Source organism: Lepisosteus platostomus, chromosome 7, assembly GCF_059453375.1.
Source record: "Lepisosteus platostomus isolate fLepPlt1 chromosome 7, fLepPlt1.hap1, whole genome shotgun sequence".
NCBI lineage: Eukaryota > Metazoa > Chordata > Actinopteri > Semionotiformes > Lepisosteidae > Lepisosteus > Lepisosteus platostomus.
This window is the reverse complement of record NC_142617.1, coordinates 10,714,863-10,734,407: the sequence shown is the minus strand read 5'-3', so window position 1 is coordinate 10,734,407 and position 19,545 is coordinate 10,714,863. Positions and strand designations below refer to the sequence as shown.

General features: G+C 34.5%; 1 protein-coding gene across 5 annotated transcripts in view; it reads left to right on the top strand.

Annotated features, from left to right (window-relative positions):
- Positions 1-19,545, top strand: part of dync2h1 (dynein cytoplasmic 2 heavy chain 1) — a 149,434-nt gene that overhangs the window by 55,595 nt on the left and 74,294 nt on the right. For all 5 annotated transcript variants that reach the window (XM_088639212.1, XM_088639214.1, XM_088639211.1 and 2 more), the window contains 6 exons: positions 1,242-1,385; positions 5,062-5,151; positions 15,902-15,967; positions 16,339-16,389; positions 16,609-16,686; positions 18,741-18,872. In XM_088639212.1, the coding sequence (XP_088495338.1) occupies positions 1,242-1,385; positions 5,062-5,151; positions 15,902-15,967; positions 16,339-16,389; positions 16,609-16,686; positions 18,741-18,872 (561 nt within the window). The remainder of the gene's footprint in view (positions 1-1,241; positions 1,386-5,061; positions 5,152-15,901; positions 15,968-16,338; positions 16,390-16,608; positions 16,687-18,740; positions 18,873-19,545) is intronic.

The following is a 19,545-nucleotide window of genomic DNA, read 5'->3' as shown; positions in this document are numbered from 1 at the left end:
AATCATAAAGAAAATAAACAATAAGAAAAAAGGCCCCCAAAAAACAAACATATATAAAAATATTTTAGACTATTATAAAAATATTTAATATATTGGCTTAAATGATTATTATTTAAAAGCAAATATACACATAAAAACCTCTAAATTCAATTTTCATTTAATGGCATCTTTAATTTCCCGATACTGTTTGTGAGCATCCAGGAAATTGTTGGTCTGGTAGTCAAAATACTTTAGGCTAGCTGCAGAGAAAAGCAGACATAAGCAGATCAGGTCTTGCGTTTAACATGTGCAAAAAGATACAGCAGGTCTGGCACTACAGAGAGAGTGATGGCTGTTGTCTGTAGAAGTACTGTGTCAGCCTGACGCATGCTGAGGCACTGCAGTGAGCGTAGTAATATTCCATGTTAAGTGGATTTTAAGTAGTAGTACAACAGATGATGCTACCGTTTCATCTAACATATAATGCATCACAAGTGTCACCTATCAATCTTCTTTAGGCAGTGAAAAGCTTAATTCGGCAAAGCGAATCATACTGTGGTACTTGCTTACCACGGACAGGAATATTGACATGCATTCTGAATGGCTGCATCTGTACAGTATGTGTGTAAAGAGCATATATGAACTGAAAGAGTGTATAAGAGTGTACACTTGTTAAATGTTTTTTTTACGTACACAACAAGGCTTGAATAAATATCACCCTTTCTTGGTTAGCAGTGCCTTGATTGGTATTGTTTACAGATGTTCTTAGCTGATATCTGTAGAAATCGGCATTCTGTAGAGCTAATACATAGAGACATACTGTATTTTATTGATGCTTCATAAACTGTCTTTCTAAGCTGTCTACAAAGCAACAACATTGCCACTGAATAGGATGTTTATTTTTAAGATAACATTTTCTTATCTAACCACAGTCTTTTCAAAACTAATTGTATATTCCATATAAATTCTAGGCTACATGGAATTCCATAATGTTTTCAATTAATTTTGCTTATTTAAAGAAATGAACATGGTATTTATCAATTTTTAGTAATTACAAATTTCGGTTTTCCTCTTTTTCCAGTTTTTTTGTAAAACAATTGTGAAGAATGTTTAGAACATTTTTTCCAAATAAATTATTTTTGTCCCTTTTTTAAAAGTCCCATGTCTTTCAAAGAAAAAAATCAGTAATGAACTGTCTATGCTCTAGAGGGCAATATCATACCAGTCCCAATTTTACTTGTTTTCTCCTTTCTCCTCTGCAGGAACGAGATGCCTATCTTCCATTAGCAGAAAGTGCCAGCAAGATGTACTTCATTATAACTGACTTATCCAAAATTAATAACATGTACCGCTTCAGCCTTGCAGCATTTCTGAGACTCTTTCAGAGAGCCCTGCAAAGCAAAAAGGTACTGTCTGCGTTACAGCCCTGCAGCTGGTATTAAGAATTTGAAACAGATAATTATTCCTTCATACCACATTTTCACATGATCTCTTCTTTTTTTTCTGTTATTTTTGCATCTTGTGTTTTTTTTAAGTTGCATATGTAGCTAATACAGTATAGGTGAAGTCTCTCTGAAATTAAGTCTCTCTGGATTTTTAGAGTGGCTTATCATCTCCTTCTTCTCCATTAGCCTGATTTTTTATGCCCCTAATTAAACATGTGTTTCGCATAAGGGGATAAGGGAATTGGCAGCACTGTATAAAGCTGTTTACCTCTGGACTGCTGGTTTGATTCCAGGGATGGCGATGACTTCAAGCCATTTTGGATGGTTTGGGTATTTTTTTTCTTTCTATGATCTCAAGCCTGCTCCCAGTGTAGTTGTCTAAGTTATAGACCCACCTTCACAGATGACAGTCATGGATAAATCTGGGAATAGATTATCAAGGATTTGTTTGGCAAACACACTAGCATATGCCGTGACTAAGATGGCCACCTGTTCAAGGTCTCCCTTAAGATCAATGCAAAATTACAACAAGGTGTCTCGGGATTTTATTACGTCTTACATAATGTATCTTTTTGGACTATATCTGGAACAAGCAATGAAATGCAATTTTTTTTTCTCCTGTCAGCATGCAACATGCTCCTTGATTATCAATAGGAATATTACCTATACCTATTACGTACCTATTACCTATATTAATATTAACCTTATGTAACTGTAATACCATATTTTGCCTGATTTGAATTTAAGCTGCTCTTGGTACATCACTGATTTGGGAGCCATAGTTTTTTTTTTAATTTCGGTACCAAGGATGTGCTAAAATAAAACATGTGGTAGCCCTGCCTTTTATTTCAGCACAGCACTTGCCCTTCTGGGATGGAAAGAGACACAGATGGAATGAAACACAGTGATGGCTTGAACTGCTATTGCCCCCAAACCACTTCTGTTGATTTCAGTTTGTGCCTCAGAGTCCATCTCTATCAGTTCTTCACAAAATAGCAATAACATCATCTGTACCCATTAAGGACTACCTTGCATGGTATATGCCAAGTCAAGATTTCTACAGAGGCCAGAGATGGTATTCTTTTTTATCGCTCAAAAGGTTCACTCCATCCATTATCAGAAAACGTATTTATCCCTGCTAAGGGTCATGGCAACCAGGAGTTTAAGACCATATCATGGACAGTTCGCCTGTCCATCTCCGGGTGCGTGTGCACAGCAAACTGATACTTTTGGAGGAAACCACAGCACCAGTAGAAAACCCACACAAATACAGGAAGCACAAACAATCTGAAAACCCCTACTCTTAAATCAAATCCAGGACCCAAGAACTTTGTGGCAGCAGCCTCAACTACTATACCACCATGAGGCTCACTAAAAATACAGAGCCATATCTGATTTTGTCACTCTACTAAATATGAGCTGAGGATTTTATAGCAAAAAGGAAACACCACCTCTGGTGAACATATGATCATTTATAAGGACATTAGTAGAAGAAATAAAAATGGTTAAAAATGTATGGATGTTTGAGTTCAGTGCTATTTTTTTGGTTTAAGATATTTCAGTAATTTAGTAAGCAAAACAGCAATCTTATCCATCTTAACTGATTGTATTAAAAGTATTTTCAGATGCAGGCTACAGACATGGTTAATGTTCTGTTAGTATATTTAAATTTTGACTGATTTGCTATGTCATGTATCTTATTAAAAATAACATAGTGGAAACCACCTCTGGAACCACCTCTGTTTAAAAATTCCTTTCTACTGAAAGGAAACCACAGAAATTGTCAGTACAGAGCCAGAGGAAACCATCTAACATTGTAATGGTTTTCATACTTCATGCTTTTGTGTGATCGAAGACCACCAAGCACTTCTGCAGAGATATGTAACTGACCTTTTCTGTGGTGGATTATCGGGGCATGAAGTTCCATTGACTGACTACATGTTGTGCCTGAGGTGGAAGGAAGCAAAACAGGTCACTGTGCTCATTGCACATGGTCCTGTGGGCTTAGCAAGGTGCACCACTAAAAGAGGTGCAGATTTGTATTTTTCTAGTTGCATTATTAGTAAAGTCTTATAGCACGATCTCCTGTCAGTGTTCATGAGAGATACTGTTATTATTATTTTAATGCATTTGGCTTGTTTATTCAAAGTGAGGATAGCCATATATGAATAAATTAATACATTAATCTGCACTGAATTTCCGTAACATAGGGTTGAGAGTGGGTTTTAAGAAATAATTCAATTCCTGCACTAATTGATTTTTTCTTAACTGTAAGAAATAAATAACCAGTTAGTTCAGGTCTGTAACTATAAAAATAATAGATTTTATAGATTTGTTTTAGTGTGGAACAGAAGGGGAGACACTTCAAGTATTTAAAATTCTAAAAAGCAATCACCCAAGTTAACTTAATGGAGTTCTTTGGAATCAACAGTGCAACACAAACCAGAGGACACTATATTATGCAGAAGGTTGTGAGTGTCAAGCCTTCCAAGTTACCCAGCCATGTTCTTGTAAGCAATACCTTGGATTCATTAGAATCCTCAGATTTATTAGCTGGTAAGAATCAAACAGGATAGAATGGATGGATGGCTTCCTATATAAATATTAAATTTATGTATTTACTAATAATAAATATAAATTCCTACTTTTTCATGGTTTTTTTACATGTTGCTTGTGCTGCATATGGCCTGTAGAAATATAAAACATTTTCCATGCAAAGTAATTCCACTGGATAGACTTCTCCAAGGTGTTTTTGTTGGGAAACAACATTACAATGTCATGCATTAACAATTTAGTAGTAAACATTGCCTGTTCCAAATGTAGTGAAGAACATATTTTAGAAGACTTACAGTGTATTATGTTGTGTTCTTTTTTCCCCATTATAACAAACAGATTTGATTCTCGGCATTCTTTTACTATCAATATTTAATTGTATCCAGGGTAATGTACAGTGTTACAATTGGGGAAAAAAATACATACACTTGTTAAATGGAGTGTTACAGACAAGCTTTAAAGAAGCAATAGTCTAGGATTTAAAATGTTTTACCTACAGTATGTTACTTTTGCCTTACAGTCATGGTGCAGTATGTGTTTAAGTTTTTATTTTTAAAATGTTTTTTTTTATGGATCAGGTCACAAATATTATAAGCCATAATGGTATTGAAATTTGTTCTCTGTCTATGTTAATAACTTTATTTATAATTTAGGTGGGTAGCTAGGTCAGCATGCGTAGGCTGCAAAGGAGCAAGTAATAGGTTTATTCCATGCTTCACACCTGAAGAAGGCTCCACGGCCAAAAACGTTGTTTTCTTTCTTCTTTTTTTCAGCATGGAATAAACCTATTACTTGTAACTTTGCAACTTTATTTATAGTCAGTTACAGCAAAGTGGAATCCTAATAAACAGTTACATAAAGTATGTATCACTGGACATGCAACTAGAAATAAATAAATGTGCCAAGATAGAGACATTTTATATGAAAGTATTTTAAATTTAATCAATGAGCCCATTCAAGTACTGATCACAAAATATTTGAAAAACAGTTCTAGTTCTAAATGTTACTTTATCTGTTAACAATTATCTTACATTTTCTAAAAGACAAAAACATTGCTAATGATAACATAATATTACATTTTTAGGAGTCTGAAAACACCGAAGTTAGAATCACATCCTTGAAAGCTTCTCTGAAGACAATGGTATACGAATATGTCTGTCGTTCACTGTTTAAGGTAAGGGTTTAAAGAAGCACATTTTTTGATGTGAGAAAATGAATAGTTTATTATCATTGCGTACAGTGTGATTTATTAAATAAACATGAATGAAATAACCTCATATGTATCAAACAATATGTAATAATATGTACATTTTATTCTCAGTTTTATTGATTTTAACAATCATTTTACCTTAATTAAGCATTGCATTTTTAATTATTCTAGAATAATTGGAGACTTATTAAGATAGGGAGAAATTAGGGATTCATCACTTGAAAACTGCATTTCATTTGTGCCTTGATAGTGAAAAGGAGCAAATTAAGTGTGCATTGGCACTGTGCTCAACATGCTGTTCAATGCTATTTAATAACACTGGTCTTAACTGATAATTTTAACAGCTGCAGCTTGTATTGTTAGGTTGAATTATTAATTGGTATAATGAGTTTATTGTCTTAGCCATCTTAATTGAGATTTTTTGGGATTTTGGATCTGATTTATTACTCTCTTTGTACAGTAAATATTGTCTACATAGATTAAGATTCACACATAAAATATAAAGTACAGTGTGGACCTTTTCCAGTTTGGATTACTGTCTGCAGGATGCAGACATGAGTGGAATAACCGCATTATCCATTTGAAGGGATAAAGATTTTTTAAAAATGCTTTTACAATCACATTAGAAACACTTTCACAATATTTGGCTCAGAACAACAGAAAATGTATTTAAAAATTGTCTTCAAAAAGCCTTGTGTATAAATTAATATTCTATGTAAAATATGCATGTTTTTGGCGAAACCATTATTTATTCCTTGTATTACCCGTACATAGGTGTGTATTCTTTTAGGGGAATCTGAGGGTTCTTAGAAACATGTGTCATTAAAATTGAACTGTGTTCAGGTTCTAATAAACCTTAGAGCTTTTTGTTTTAAGTAAACAAAGTCATAGTGGTTAACTTATCTTTTTAAGATTTATAGATAGTTAATTTGTCCTCATCTGCATTGATATTATTTTTTCCTCATTAGATTGAATGGTGTCTGTCCAAAACATGGAATTGATTTGACAAAGGTTCCATTAGTGAAAACCCAGAGAAATGTGTCTATAGTATACAGTACAATGTTGTTTGAATCTGTTTTGGGGAAGTAAAAGCATCTAAAAGCAAAAATCTGTGTGAGTTTAAAACAAATCAGGGTTGATCCAGGTATTGGTGCTTTCTTATATAAAGCCATGATTGAAGTGTAGATAGTCATCAGTGTTTGTGATTTTCTTTTTTTCTTGATCGTCCTGAACACCTTGGTTGCCATGTAATAAATATGAGATAAGCTCTGTGATTCTATATATCCCTTTTCTTTTCATTTTCCACACATGCATCAGTAAATATTGGCTATGTGGCTGCCATCTTGCTGGTCCCGCAGAGTTATGTGCAATAGCGGATTAATCTTACTAATGTGGTTTTATATCTTAACTCATTACAATCAATATGAAACTGATTGCAATTAATAGCAGCTGGTTTTTGAGTTGAAGGATAGCTCCAACTAAGAATAGTGCATGTTAACCCACATTTTCTTTAAATTTGATGCCATGCCACCCACCTATATTAAAGCTGTCTTAATAAACCTTCTAGCAGATTTTTCTGCTTTTATTCACATTTAGTAGCTGGTATATAAGGCTTGGGCTACATCTAAACTGGTATGCCTTTTCCAAGAAAGCAGTAGTATTGAATCAATGGCATGGAAACTAAAAAAGCCCCACTTCAATCCTTCTGGAGGAGTGAATAACTGGAATACATAATACACAACTATAATTAAACTGACTAATTTTCAACATGCCTAGACTGACTAATTTTTACTCTCTTGCATGCTTAGTCAGACAACAAGACAGCAGATACACTCTGCACATACAATCTCTTAAATTAAAACCTTATTCAAATCATATTTATTTTTACTTGCGTATTAAAAATGTATTTCCATAGTCACATATGACTGGATTGTGAATAAGGGTAAAATATTCATTCAGGTAAGACAAGTAAGAATCCTGAGAAGGACAAGACATAGATTCTTGGGCATCAAGTGTAAAACTCAACTTCCTAACACCATAAGTAGAGTATGTAGAATATCACAATATGAGTAGTATATCACACCAAATGCATTCTTGTCTGTTTTCCACAAGGTAATGTGATATAGACCACTTAGTATGCATCTCACTTTTTGGGCATTTGCAATTAATACTGAATTGGCAATCTGTTCTTTGTGGTGTGGTATGTGAAGCCTTTTTCATAAGGTAAGAATATGGAGAAGCTGTTTTGGATTTTAAGTGATGGAGGTACTTGTTAGTAGCTATAAAATAGCAATGGGTTTTTTTATGGGTAACATCATTTCGGAATGTGTCTTTGTTTTTTGTGGTGTTTGTTTTCCTTAAATTTGTACCAAGTGCCCATGACACAATGTCTACCATAGAGAATTTTAGAAACAATGTATGATAAGTTAGAATGTAAGTTAGAAACAATGTATGATAGCAGCTTCTATCACATTAATTCAGGTGGTTTTCTTTTTGGGAATCAACTAATGTTAATGTATGAGAAAGCATGTTTAAAGGTATTTTTAAGTTGTTGACTAACTATAGTGATACTGGTAAAAATCAGCTTTTGGTTTTATTATTCATGTGAATCTAATTATTAACTATAAAGAAAGAATATAAACCTTGGATTTTGCAGTCAAATATCAGTGCTTATTGTTTAACTAAAGCATAAACAGCCATGCTTAATATAGAACATAGTTTGTACATTATTCTTTGTTTTGTGAGAATAACTAGATACAATATTTTATAGAGTTCTTATACGTGTAGTCAGTGCTACAATACAGTATTGTACCGACACTGACTTGGCTATATGATTTCTGTACAGACAGTGACTTTGGCTATATTGTAAATCACTTGACAGTAATGTGGTTGTATTGGAATATTGATAAACAGTATGGGAGTCTTTGGCTTACAGTTACTTAGCAATTACAAATTGCTGCTGTAACATACATCTTTGAAGAATACCAATTAGTAAGTTTATTATATAAAAATTGAATGCACATATTAGTACCTGTAAAACAATGCACCACACTATTCTGCATTCTGAATATTCTGTGAGAAATTGCTCTTACATTTGATTTTTGTTTAAGTTCATACGGTACATTTTTGAGCCTCAGCGTTAATTCAGTTATTTAGTATTGTGATAAATGTACTGTATCCTTCAGCCAGAACACGAGGTATTAAACTAAGCCGCTGAATCTACACCAAATTAATCAGTACAATCTGATGACAATTTACAAGACTGTTTTCATAAAGGATATCCAGACTTACCTGTTTTCCTAAAGTTTAGTTTTGTAAAACAAAGAGGCTTGAACTATGGGATTGCGAACGTTTTATGATTTACAAGATTAGAGGTCATGTCAAGTTCTGACCTTTCCAGGTGTTGATTAGCAGTGTGCCATTGCCCATGACAGCACAGATCACTGAATACGGTTCTTGAACTCATTTATGCCAGATCTTTGGACTGATGAAAACCGTAAAAGACCTGAATGTCTTGGACTGCAGTTTGTGCTGCTGAAGTAATTGGCCATGTTTAGAGAAATATGCATGTGTGTGTAATAAGACACATAAACAGTTTGCATGTGCTCTTTCCATCTGTCACTCCACGCAGAGCTTTGATTATTCAACTCACTGCTATTTTTTAACATCTTATTTTTAAGTAATATCTAAAATGATTCTATTTTGTAAATCTGAGAGCAATTGTATTAAAAATAAAACAGCAATTTAAAAGAGTGTTTAGAAAATTTTGATCCTCAATAAATTCTACATTTAAAAGCAGTTCCATGCCAGCCACTGAAATTTATGTTGTGGAGGTTGTTTCACTGGATAGATGTGTTGCCATATCTGTTGCTCCTTTAGTCCCTAAGACAGCAGGGTTTATAAAATGCCTCATAATTCCATGGCTGGCATAAAGTTTAATATAGACCTAACCTAAAATTGCAGGCTTATTAGTGCAAGACATATTACTTCTAGAGCTACGTTTATTTTTAGTGGCATCGGTGTCCCCTGCATTAGGCATGTAAGGTTTGAGGTGTTGCAATGTTTTTAGCTTTACAATAATTTGTTGAAAAAGACTTAGAAAAGGTTTTAAAGGGTTTTCTCTAAATCCATTAAAATGATTTCTTTCTTTATCACTGTGAAGTGGAATATGCCATGATAAATCAGTTTATATTAGCTTATGGCACTGCTCCATCATATGACAGCCCTTTGCATTCTTTACCAACATCTCATACAGCTGTAATATAGAAGAAAAAAATGTACAATACAATAATAGTTTTATGAAATTAATGAGGAAGACAATACTTTTATCTTTGTAATACAATTATATTATTGTCATATGCAAAAGGTTTCATATGCAACACGTGTAGCTATGCTTTCCCCTGAGGAAATACGATCATGGCTGCTGCAGAACAGCGCACTGTCTCAGCTTCAAGGGGGTGACATGAAAAATAGAGCTGACCTAGTATGGCCACTGCGGTATTTAAAAATGTCTAATTAAATATTGTTTCTTATTGTTAGCATGGTATCGACAGTGGTGGCTTGAAAATGCATTACATTGAGGTTATGCACACATCATGGTTAAGTGCTTCAGTGCTCATTGTGTATCCCACTCTCCCATTCATATTGAGCTCTGCCACTTCTTGATCTAGAAATTAAACACATCTGTTACCTTAAATTAAGAAAGATTAAAAAGGATAATAAGCCTTAACTTAGTGAAAGTCAAATTTGCATCGGCCCCCCCAAAAGAAAGAAAACTTCTATAATTCCATCTCTTTAGTTTTCATGATAATATGGAATACTTCTGATTTGTTGCTGTATTTACACAATCTACTATTTTATCAACTTTCAATATTCAGGCAGAAAAAAAAGAAAAAAGTGCATCGAAACAGCTCATGCTATTTTAATTGACAGTGGAAAATATACAGTGATAATCATCTCACTTTTCGATTACAATGAAGTATAGTATATTGTTTTCATTTTCACTGGGTGGTTTATTAATATAAAATTATAAATAAAGGTTGTGTTTTGTATTGCCATATTCAGATTTCGTTTCATGGTTTGTATATTACATACACATAAAAGAAGAAGAATATAGTGATGGTATTTAAATCATCTGTCATCACTGGGGTTGGAATCTATATGAACTGGAGCAATTTAGACTTTAGAAACAGCATGTTATGATTGTTTTTGTTTCCATGAGACAAAAAAGCCAGATTCTTTCATACTTCTCAGAGGAAAAATATTATTGTCAATCAAGTCTCAGATGTGCCAAGAAAGAGGAAGTCTAGGAGCCTTTTAATCTTCCAGAGAAGAGAGACAATACTGCCATTCATATTAACTGTAATATACAGTAAGGGTTATCTTCTCTGCATGCATATTTTGGTATTGTTATAAAAGGGTGGGAGGGGTGATCAACAAAAGAGGCAGTTAAATGAGAGTTAAGTGTTTGAACATAATTATACTGAGTCCTGACACCATATTGAGTACCAGAAATCAAAAGTTCTAGATACTAAATAAGTAATTCTCTACAGGTGATCTTGCCTTCTAAAGATTTTTTAATCCTTCAGAAAAATGCATTCAAATAAACAAGACAAACTCAGGCAACCAACAAAGCTTAAATAGTTACACCAAAATGCCAAAATAAGAATACAGGACGTGTCCCTAAATTTAACATATGTCCCTTAAAGGGGAACTGCAGCACTATTTTAATACAGTAATTTGAGGTTATAAAAGAATTGGCATTGGTGAGTGCATTTCAAACCACAATTAAAATAAAATGTACCTAGCACGTGTAATACCTTCAATTTGACCAAATTTCCAGGTATGCACAGCACGATATTGCTATCATTATCTGTGATTTAGAACGAGGCAACAAAACCTCCAGTGACATGAACTGTCCCTGTTACATTGTAAACAAGCAGGCTTGTGAATACTGTACATCTCTTTTAATCCAACAGAAATATTGCGTTTCGTTGTATAACCATTTAATGCTTACTGTTTAATGCACATTTTGTTTAAGTCTTTGACATAATTATGATATGTCTTGACACTATTTGGTATGTTCTTAAATTCACATATGTGTGATAGTATATTTTTTATTTAAAAAGGCAAAATGCTGTAAATTTTATTTTGTAAATGTGGTGCAGTCATACAGACTTGTGCATTTCATGGATTTGGATTGGATGTGCTTTGAAGTTTTTTCACTCTCAAACCAAACTAAAACACACACTTATTAAAGACACCAAGAAAATATCAGATTGTATGGATCAGTTCTCTCTATAACCATTAAACATTTTAACTTCAAATTAATAATCCCTCCTTTTAACTTATTTTGTAGTATAAGAATGACTTTGTTTTTATAGTGTATAAACACAGCTAATAAAGAGACATAGAAGTTAGACATTTATTTTAAACTGTATGTATAAAAATGTGTTGCCTTATGGCTGATGGAACTGTTATCATTCTTAAAGTGTTAGAATTTATTATGCTGTTCATCAAGGCCTGAAAGAGGGAGTATTTAACTATATAATTAAAATGCTGAAGCCTAACCCACAGATTACTGATTTCTGTATAATCCTCTTTCTGGTTAAACCAGTTTCTTTTTAGTGCCTGGATGATAGAACAGCTTGTTTTTCCTTTTCTCAGCAAATTTCTCCTCATAGTGCATCACACTTCATGGTAAATTTGCTTGTTCAACATTACCAATGTCCCTTCAAAATACAGCACTGAAGTTAGTCACAAGTAGGTGAAATGCAGAAATTTCTTCTGAATGCTTTTCAATGATATTTGAATCTATAGCATGTTTCCCAGATCTGATTTATAGTTCAAAGAGTATTTAAGCAGAGTGAAATGAGGAAAAACCAATCCTTTGAAATTCTGGAACTCTGGAGGTGAAGTAATTGTTTAGAAGAACACGTAATAGGTTTATTCCATTCTGAAAAGAGAAGAAAACACAACGTTTCAGGTGTGGAGCCTTCCGAGCAGACCGAACAGACAGCAAAGATTAAAAAGCACGGGAGAAAAGCTGGGAGAGTGGAAGAGGTGGGAGCAGGGGAGAGGCAGAGAGGCCACTCAGGTGGTGTCTAGTGGAGGGAGGTGAAGAGAGGGGTGAAGTCTAAACCTGCATGTGAATAGAGAAGATTACACGAAAACAAGTTTGTCATTGAGAGAAGGGGGAAGGTGTGAACCAAGTTTCAGGATAACTTGTTTCTGATGTCTTTCTGCTATGGAACCAAAGAAACCCTTCTTTGAGAACGCAGGCGGAGAGATCAGTGTGATCATGGCCGGAGAAATCTTGGGAGAAATCTTTAATCTTTACAGCCCTGACATGTCCTCTGAAGCAGTCTCCTAATTCCCTTCCAGTTTCCCCAACGTAGATAGCTGGGCATATCCTGCAACAGATCCAGTAAATGATGTTGCTAGAGGTACAAGAGCTCTGTTTCAGGGGAAAGTGCCTGCTGTGGATGTTGTTGAGGGCGGTCAAGGGAGCTGTGAACAAGAAGGGTACGCAGATTAGGTGGTCGGCAGTATGAGATGATGGGGTGGTCAGAAAAGAGGGCCCAAGTGGAGGGATCAGCCTGTAGAAAGGAAAGGCTATCCTGAGTGGCCTCTTTCCCTCTCCCCTGCTCCCACATCCTCCACTCTCCCAGCTTTTGTTCTCCTATGCTTTTTAATCTTTGCTGTCTGTCCTGTCTTTCTCACACCTGAAGAAGGCTCAACAGCCGAAATGTTATGTTTTCTTTCTTCTCTTTTCAGCGTGGAATAAACTGATGCAGCTACCAACCTGGACTAATTGTTTAGTATCTAACAATGATCTTCTCTCAGGGCTGTATTAATGTTCATCATAATATTACTTTATTGATGGTATGTTTAAAATTAAAAACATCTCTCCATGAACCTTTCAGTTAAGAAAATCAAAACAGTATTAAATTCCGAGTCACTGAAAAGGAAACAATTTTTTTAAAGCCGGATTAATGTTCACACTATCATACATTTGAAGATGTTAGCATAGTAGTTATAAACAGTAACTGAATTCAATTTTGTAGAGTACAAATTGTGCAAATAGTAGCACTGCAAAGTTTTGTTTAAACCATTTTCTTTTCATTGTGATGTTATTTTTCATTAACTTAATTTTTCTTTTTGTGTGCTTTTCTGTGTGTGTATATGACAAAGCAATCTTTTAGGTTTTCAGTTTTGAGGTCTAAGTTATTTTAAGTGTTTTCTACAGACATATTTGGCTTAAATCAGCAAATGAATTCCCACATGGCCAGAAACTGTACTATACTTGAACCCTGGTAGTGAAAGATGGAAGCAGTACTGCCAGTGCTCTGCTAGTGTTGTGTAAAACATTGTTTAATTATATACGGGGAAAAAAGAATAGTTACTGCAAATATACCATGCTGCAGGATGACTGTCCTAATATTAATAGGGACTGGATTTCTCATAAGACTTTTAGTGTAAAAAAGTATATTAATCTGAAGTGTATTTTTTTTTTTCCATTGATAACCAAATTGGTGACTCTTCAGGTATGATGGAGAAGAGTGATGGATGGGAAAGTGCATTCACCAAGATATATTTATTTAATGATATATCTGATCTGTAAACATGTTTCAAATCATCAGTCATAACATTATCCCATGTTCAGTTCTTGTATGCACTGACAAAGCAATTCCTGAGGCTATTGCGTGTTGGAATACTGCTTTTTCAACACTTTCCCAAGGCTGGGCTTTTACAAAAAAGAGCACTAATTCCATTGGTGAAAGAAATAAGATCTTTTAAAAGTTATAGTTTAGAAGGCTATTTTTTTTCAGCAGGAGACATGTCTTGCTTGAGGTTAATGGGGGTAGATCCCCAAATCTATTGGATAGTTGATGTTGTGAATGAAATGTGCTCTTGAAATGCCTACATCATTCTTGAACAAATAATTGCAATATTTTTCTCTTCTCTTATAATATTCTCTCCCATTGTTTTTGTTTTGTTGTCACAGTTGCATTTTAAGCACTCTTTTCTGTCAAATTATTGTTGCCATAGACTTAATTTATCTATGAGGAAACATGAATTATGCAAAAGGTATGTCCCTTGATTTTAGAATATTTTTGTAAGAGACAGTCAAGTTATAAGTGCTCCTATCTTTCACCATGAAAAGCAAAACAGGCAAACTGGAACGTTGGCATTATACAAGAGACGTGGGCTTTGTGCTGCTCAGACATCTCTTGATGCCTGGCAACCCTGATGTCATACAGCTGGAGAGATTTCACTTAATCAGTACTGTTGATGTATTTGACAAAGGGAGACTTCCAAAGCTCAACAAGTTGCGGAAAACCCAGCTGTTGACTTCCTCTGTTGATCATTCTCTCTCTCTCTCTGTCTTTCAAATGAATCAGATCTGTGAGTGAGAACTGAGTGATATTTGAACTCGTTGACACTGTAAGCTTTGTGTTAATGTTGCAGTGCCCTTACTTTGTGCCAGATCAAAGTCTTCCTAACTGAACTACAGAAGGCTTTATTTGCAATGGTGTAAATCAAGAAATGACATTTAAAGCTAAAGCTTGTTTCCATTTTTTAGAGGGATTTTTAAACGTAGTTTTGGAATTGAGTGTTAATGATATGAGGATTTAACTCTCATAAGATAGGAATTTCACAGTTTATGATTACTGTGATTTTAAGAATGCAGTATTTGTAAATATATATATATTTAAATTTGGTAATGTTTTTGTTTTATTTAATACACTTTAATTGCCATGTTATAACAATGAAGAAATCTATAATATACCGTATCACAAGAATATTTTGAGGCAATAGAGTAGACAAACTCCTGTATGGAAAAAGATTTGGTCGGATAATAATACTGTAGTGTTTAGAGCTCTTTATCTCTTTAAAACAAATGTTACTCTGATACTGCGGACATAAAGAAAATGAATCCATTATTTTAAAAAATGCCTTAGCATGCAGAAACTACCTGCAGTGAAGTACTTTGTGAGTTTGTGCTTTTAATGGTGAACACTGGTACATTATAAAGGAATTTCTCAATTTCACTGATTTAATTGGATTGGCAAGATAACACTGGCATGCAAAAAGATAACAATCTTGATTAGTAGCTATTGTTGCTTATCTACTTTGACCAAAAGGGCAGGATCTCTCCAATTCATTTCCTTTTTGTGTGGGGTCATGCTTGCTTTCCCATACTAAAAAGGCCTTCAGGTTGTTGATTCCTTCTGGAATCATGGGTCATGGGTCTTGGGTCATGTCTCCTTTAATCCTGTAATGAAGGACAATTATAGCAATTAATTTACTGAATTTGCCACAGTCAAATCTCTGGACAAACGTATATTAGGTACCTACTGTATTTGAACCAGTCATTTTTTAATATTGATCAACAATTGTTGGTGTACAGACAACAAACACAACAGGTATATTGTAGTGCTTTCCAGTGTATTAAGCAGGTGGTGGTAAATGTAGGGTTGCAGTCTCATTACACACAACCCGGTTTTTAGTAGCATGTGGTGAATACTATAAAGGTTGGACGAGGCAGAAGCATGTGACTGGATATGAGGACTGGGTGTTGTAGTTTTTTAAGGGGACCGCTCATTAAAGTACACAGTGGGGAAAGTTTTTACCGAACATACCGACATAAGCGAAATTATTCGGTATATCGCCCAGCCCTACTTCAGTGTACTACATTTGTGTCTCGCAGGCAGATCAACTCATGTTTGCTCTACACTTTGTGAAAGGGATGCATCCTGAGCTTTTCCAAGAAAATGTAAGTACAATGTGATGGGTACATAAGCAATGATAGTCCATTTCATGTTGCTCACTTCATTAATGCACAACACAGGAACCTTTTACAACCATGTAATTGTCCCTATTGAGTGGAATAGATTTTCAATGGTAGTCACTCTTATCAATAGTATCAGTAATAATACAATGATGATGACCAGCATCTCAGTATTTCATGATAGCTGAGATTGCTGTACCACTAAGTAGACTAACACATTTTTATTCCCAAGCATATCTTCACTCATAATGTATCCTATGCAATTTAACTGCAGAAAACAATTTAACAATTTAACTACAGACAAAAACTGCAAATAAAAGCACCTTGTTCTTTAAAACTTTTTTTTCTTCATTTAGGAATGGGATGCCTTCACAGGATTGATTGTTGGTGATACGATCAGAAAAACAGTATGTACAGTACTGCTTACCTGAGTTTTATTTTTTAACTGTTATATTTTGCATTGTAGTCTGTCCAAACATATTCTTACAAATAATCATTGTTGCAATACAACCAATGAAGAAATGATCTTTGTGACTGATAAAAGATGCAATAATTGCATAAACTGATAAGGAGCAAAAAGTTTTATCCAACATATTTATTTTTGTTTTGTTTCTTGCTGTGTTAAGGATACACACAAATCTCTGAGAGAACAGATCCCATCATGGATTGACCAGGACAGAGTAGGAGCAGTGGCATTATTCAAGGTACTGAAACTGGAACAGCAAAAACTATTATTTTGCAATTATACTTTGAAACAAGTGTCAATCAGGTAAAAAAGGCTACTACATTGTTCTTCCATTATATTATGATTATTATCTATTGTATTTATCAGTCAATTTCAATTTGGTATTTCAAATGGAAATGTTAGTTACTTATCAAATGAATTAGTATTTTAACACCAATTTGTTATGCATATTTTATTAAATTCAAAGTTGTGTTAACTTGATGTACAGTCTACGATATTTGCAACTAATTGACGCATTTGCGTGCAAATGGAAACTTGTGTTTAAGTGTAAAACAGTGTTAATTATCCACATCGTTCTAGGAGTTAATTTGCTTTCAGAACATTTTAGTTTTAAATTAGCGAATGTAAGGAATTGGTATGCTAACAGTCTTAAAGTAACACACCGTACAGTACATTGGTACAAAAATAATAGTGTTCCTGGTAGCTGTGATTGCAGCTATAAATGTATGTTTAACTTTGGAAGCCTCACATTGACAATTCTGCCCCCTGAATAGTCCTGCCCCAGCATATTAAAATATAGATGCAGGTCCAAGTTTAAATTCAGATGTGAGTAATGAGGTTAATCTCAGTAAAAGATATTTGATTAAGATGCTTGCAGTCTAATCCTGCAATTTAGTATGTGCATGGTATCGCTAAAGAACTAATACTAGTCAATACCACAATAACTATGTGACTAATTGTGTCCCTTTGTGTCTAATTTTTAAACAAGTTATTGAAAATCAGCACTGATAAGAAAAGTGACAATTGGATTTCATCTTCCTTGTTGTCTCACTGAAAGTCTCTGACAAGAAATAGAATGTTTTTGCTGCTGTCCTGACATTTTTTGGCCTGTCTTCAGAGGTTAACTCATAGCTGTAGTGATTCTTATCTGAAGGTCAACAGCTGGGATATGGCCCTGGAAAGAATTTCTCAGTTTTATGGAAAGCTTCCGTCTGTTTTCATATTTGTGTTTATTTTATCACCAATATGAAAAGGAACTCTAGTAAAAATGTGAAATCTGTAAGACAAATTTATATTGCACAAGCTGCTTTTTAAAAAGTTCTCCTTTGGTAGTATAAAAATGTCTGGGGAGAAGATCACATCTAAACATGTTCACAATCAGTTTACCACTTCATATACAGTATATATATATTTGCATAAAGATGTATTGTTTCATTTTGATACCAACAAATATTAAGTAAAATTTTAAAAAGCTTTATTCTGAAGTGTAATTTTTGTGTTTTGTTAATTAAGTATGCTGTCTTGATGGTCTGTCAAACCCTGATAGCATCTTCACCATTTGGTTGCACATCCAATTTTTCTGGCACCATTTCTTTCTGGGAATATAAAAATATAAACTGCTCAGTTTCTGCTCCAGCTGTTGCGAAGTGGGGGAGGACTAAAAAAGCACCTTAGAGACCTTTATTAGCTTGCAGGTGCATAAGATAGGTATTTATAGGGCTTCTGAGAGTTGACAGATCAACGCAGAAATACACAAAGGATTTCTACACTATTTTTTATAAGGAATGATCCTCTTTTTTAATAGCTTGAATCTTTAGACTCCAAATACCAAGAAATGCTAATTAATTGCAAAAAGTAAAATGTTATTTAAGAACTATTTTTAGAAGTCTATACGTTGAATCTAATTCTACCACTACTTGCTGCATTCAAGCAAAAAATAAAATTCCTAAAACCTTATCTTATGCCTTCATGTTCTTTTGTTCTAAAAAAAGTATTTTACTTTGCTACAATTTAACTGATGTAACAGGATAAGCTTTCTTTTGTGTAGTTTTTTTTCCTCAGTCATGGACTTTGACTGCATGATTGAAAGTTTGTCTTGGAAGGTTTTGATAGCATTTTTTAGGCTTTAATTTTCTGAAGGTTTTTGGCTGGTTTGTTTTCTGAAGGTTAACAGAATTTGAATAACATCTCAGTCCCAGGTCCTGAATTCCACTCAGTTTTTGATTGTACATATTGAATTGCATATTTCTGAATTGTATGCATCTAATTCTTTTTTTTCAAACTCTGTTTCAGAACACTTTCCCATCCTTGTATCAGAATTTATATCTGGATGATGCAGATCTCTGGGTTACATTCTCCCGCGGTTCAGCCTGTGAACAGGACTTCCCACCTTCTGTTGTAAAGAAAATATCACCGTTTCAGCAGGTGAGTCTTAAATTTTAAGACAGATTTTAAAGGTTTGAAATGCTGATTATATACGATTATGTTTTTATGATACACCCACTCAATTTAGAATTGTCAGTTATTTAAGACTTGGCTTTACAGCTTAGTCTTATATACTACACATGGAATGAAGACCTGCAGATATGCTTCTCCAGCATGCTCACCTGTCGCACCTTTTCATTTTTGAGCAATGTGTGCAAGGCAGCTTAGACCATGGACAGGATGTCAGTCCATTTCAGGGCAGACTCAGACACAAACTCATACGCCAAACACAGAGGGCAGACACAGGGCAATTTTCCCTGAAGCCACTTAACCTGCAAGTATGTCTATGGACTTTGGGAGGAAACCAGAGCACCCAGTGAAAACCACTGCCAACACAGGGAGAATATGCAAGCTCCACATTCTCTAATTGAGTTGGCATAGACTGTTGGAGGGGTGTGTCTTTCACTGTCACTGAAAATTCTTGTCCAGTATGGGATTTGACCTGTTGTCTAAACAGGCTCATTTACTGGCTGAGCCACTTGGATGCCCTTGGCAAAAGTTAAATTTAATAGTTCCCTCAAGGAAGTTTCTTGACAAGTCTTTTTGACAGAGAATCGATTCACACGTTCTATAAGAGTTTAGAAAATGTTTTTGTTTGTTCTTCCTGTTCCTT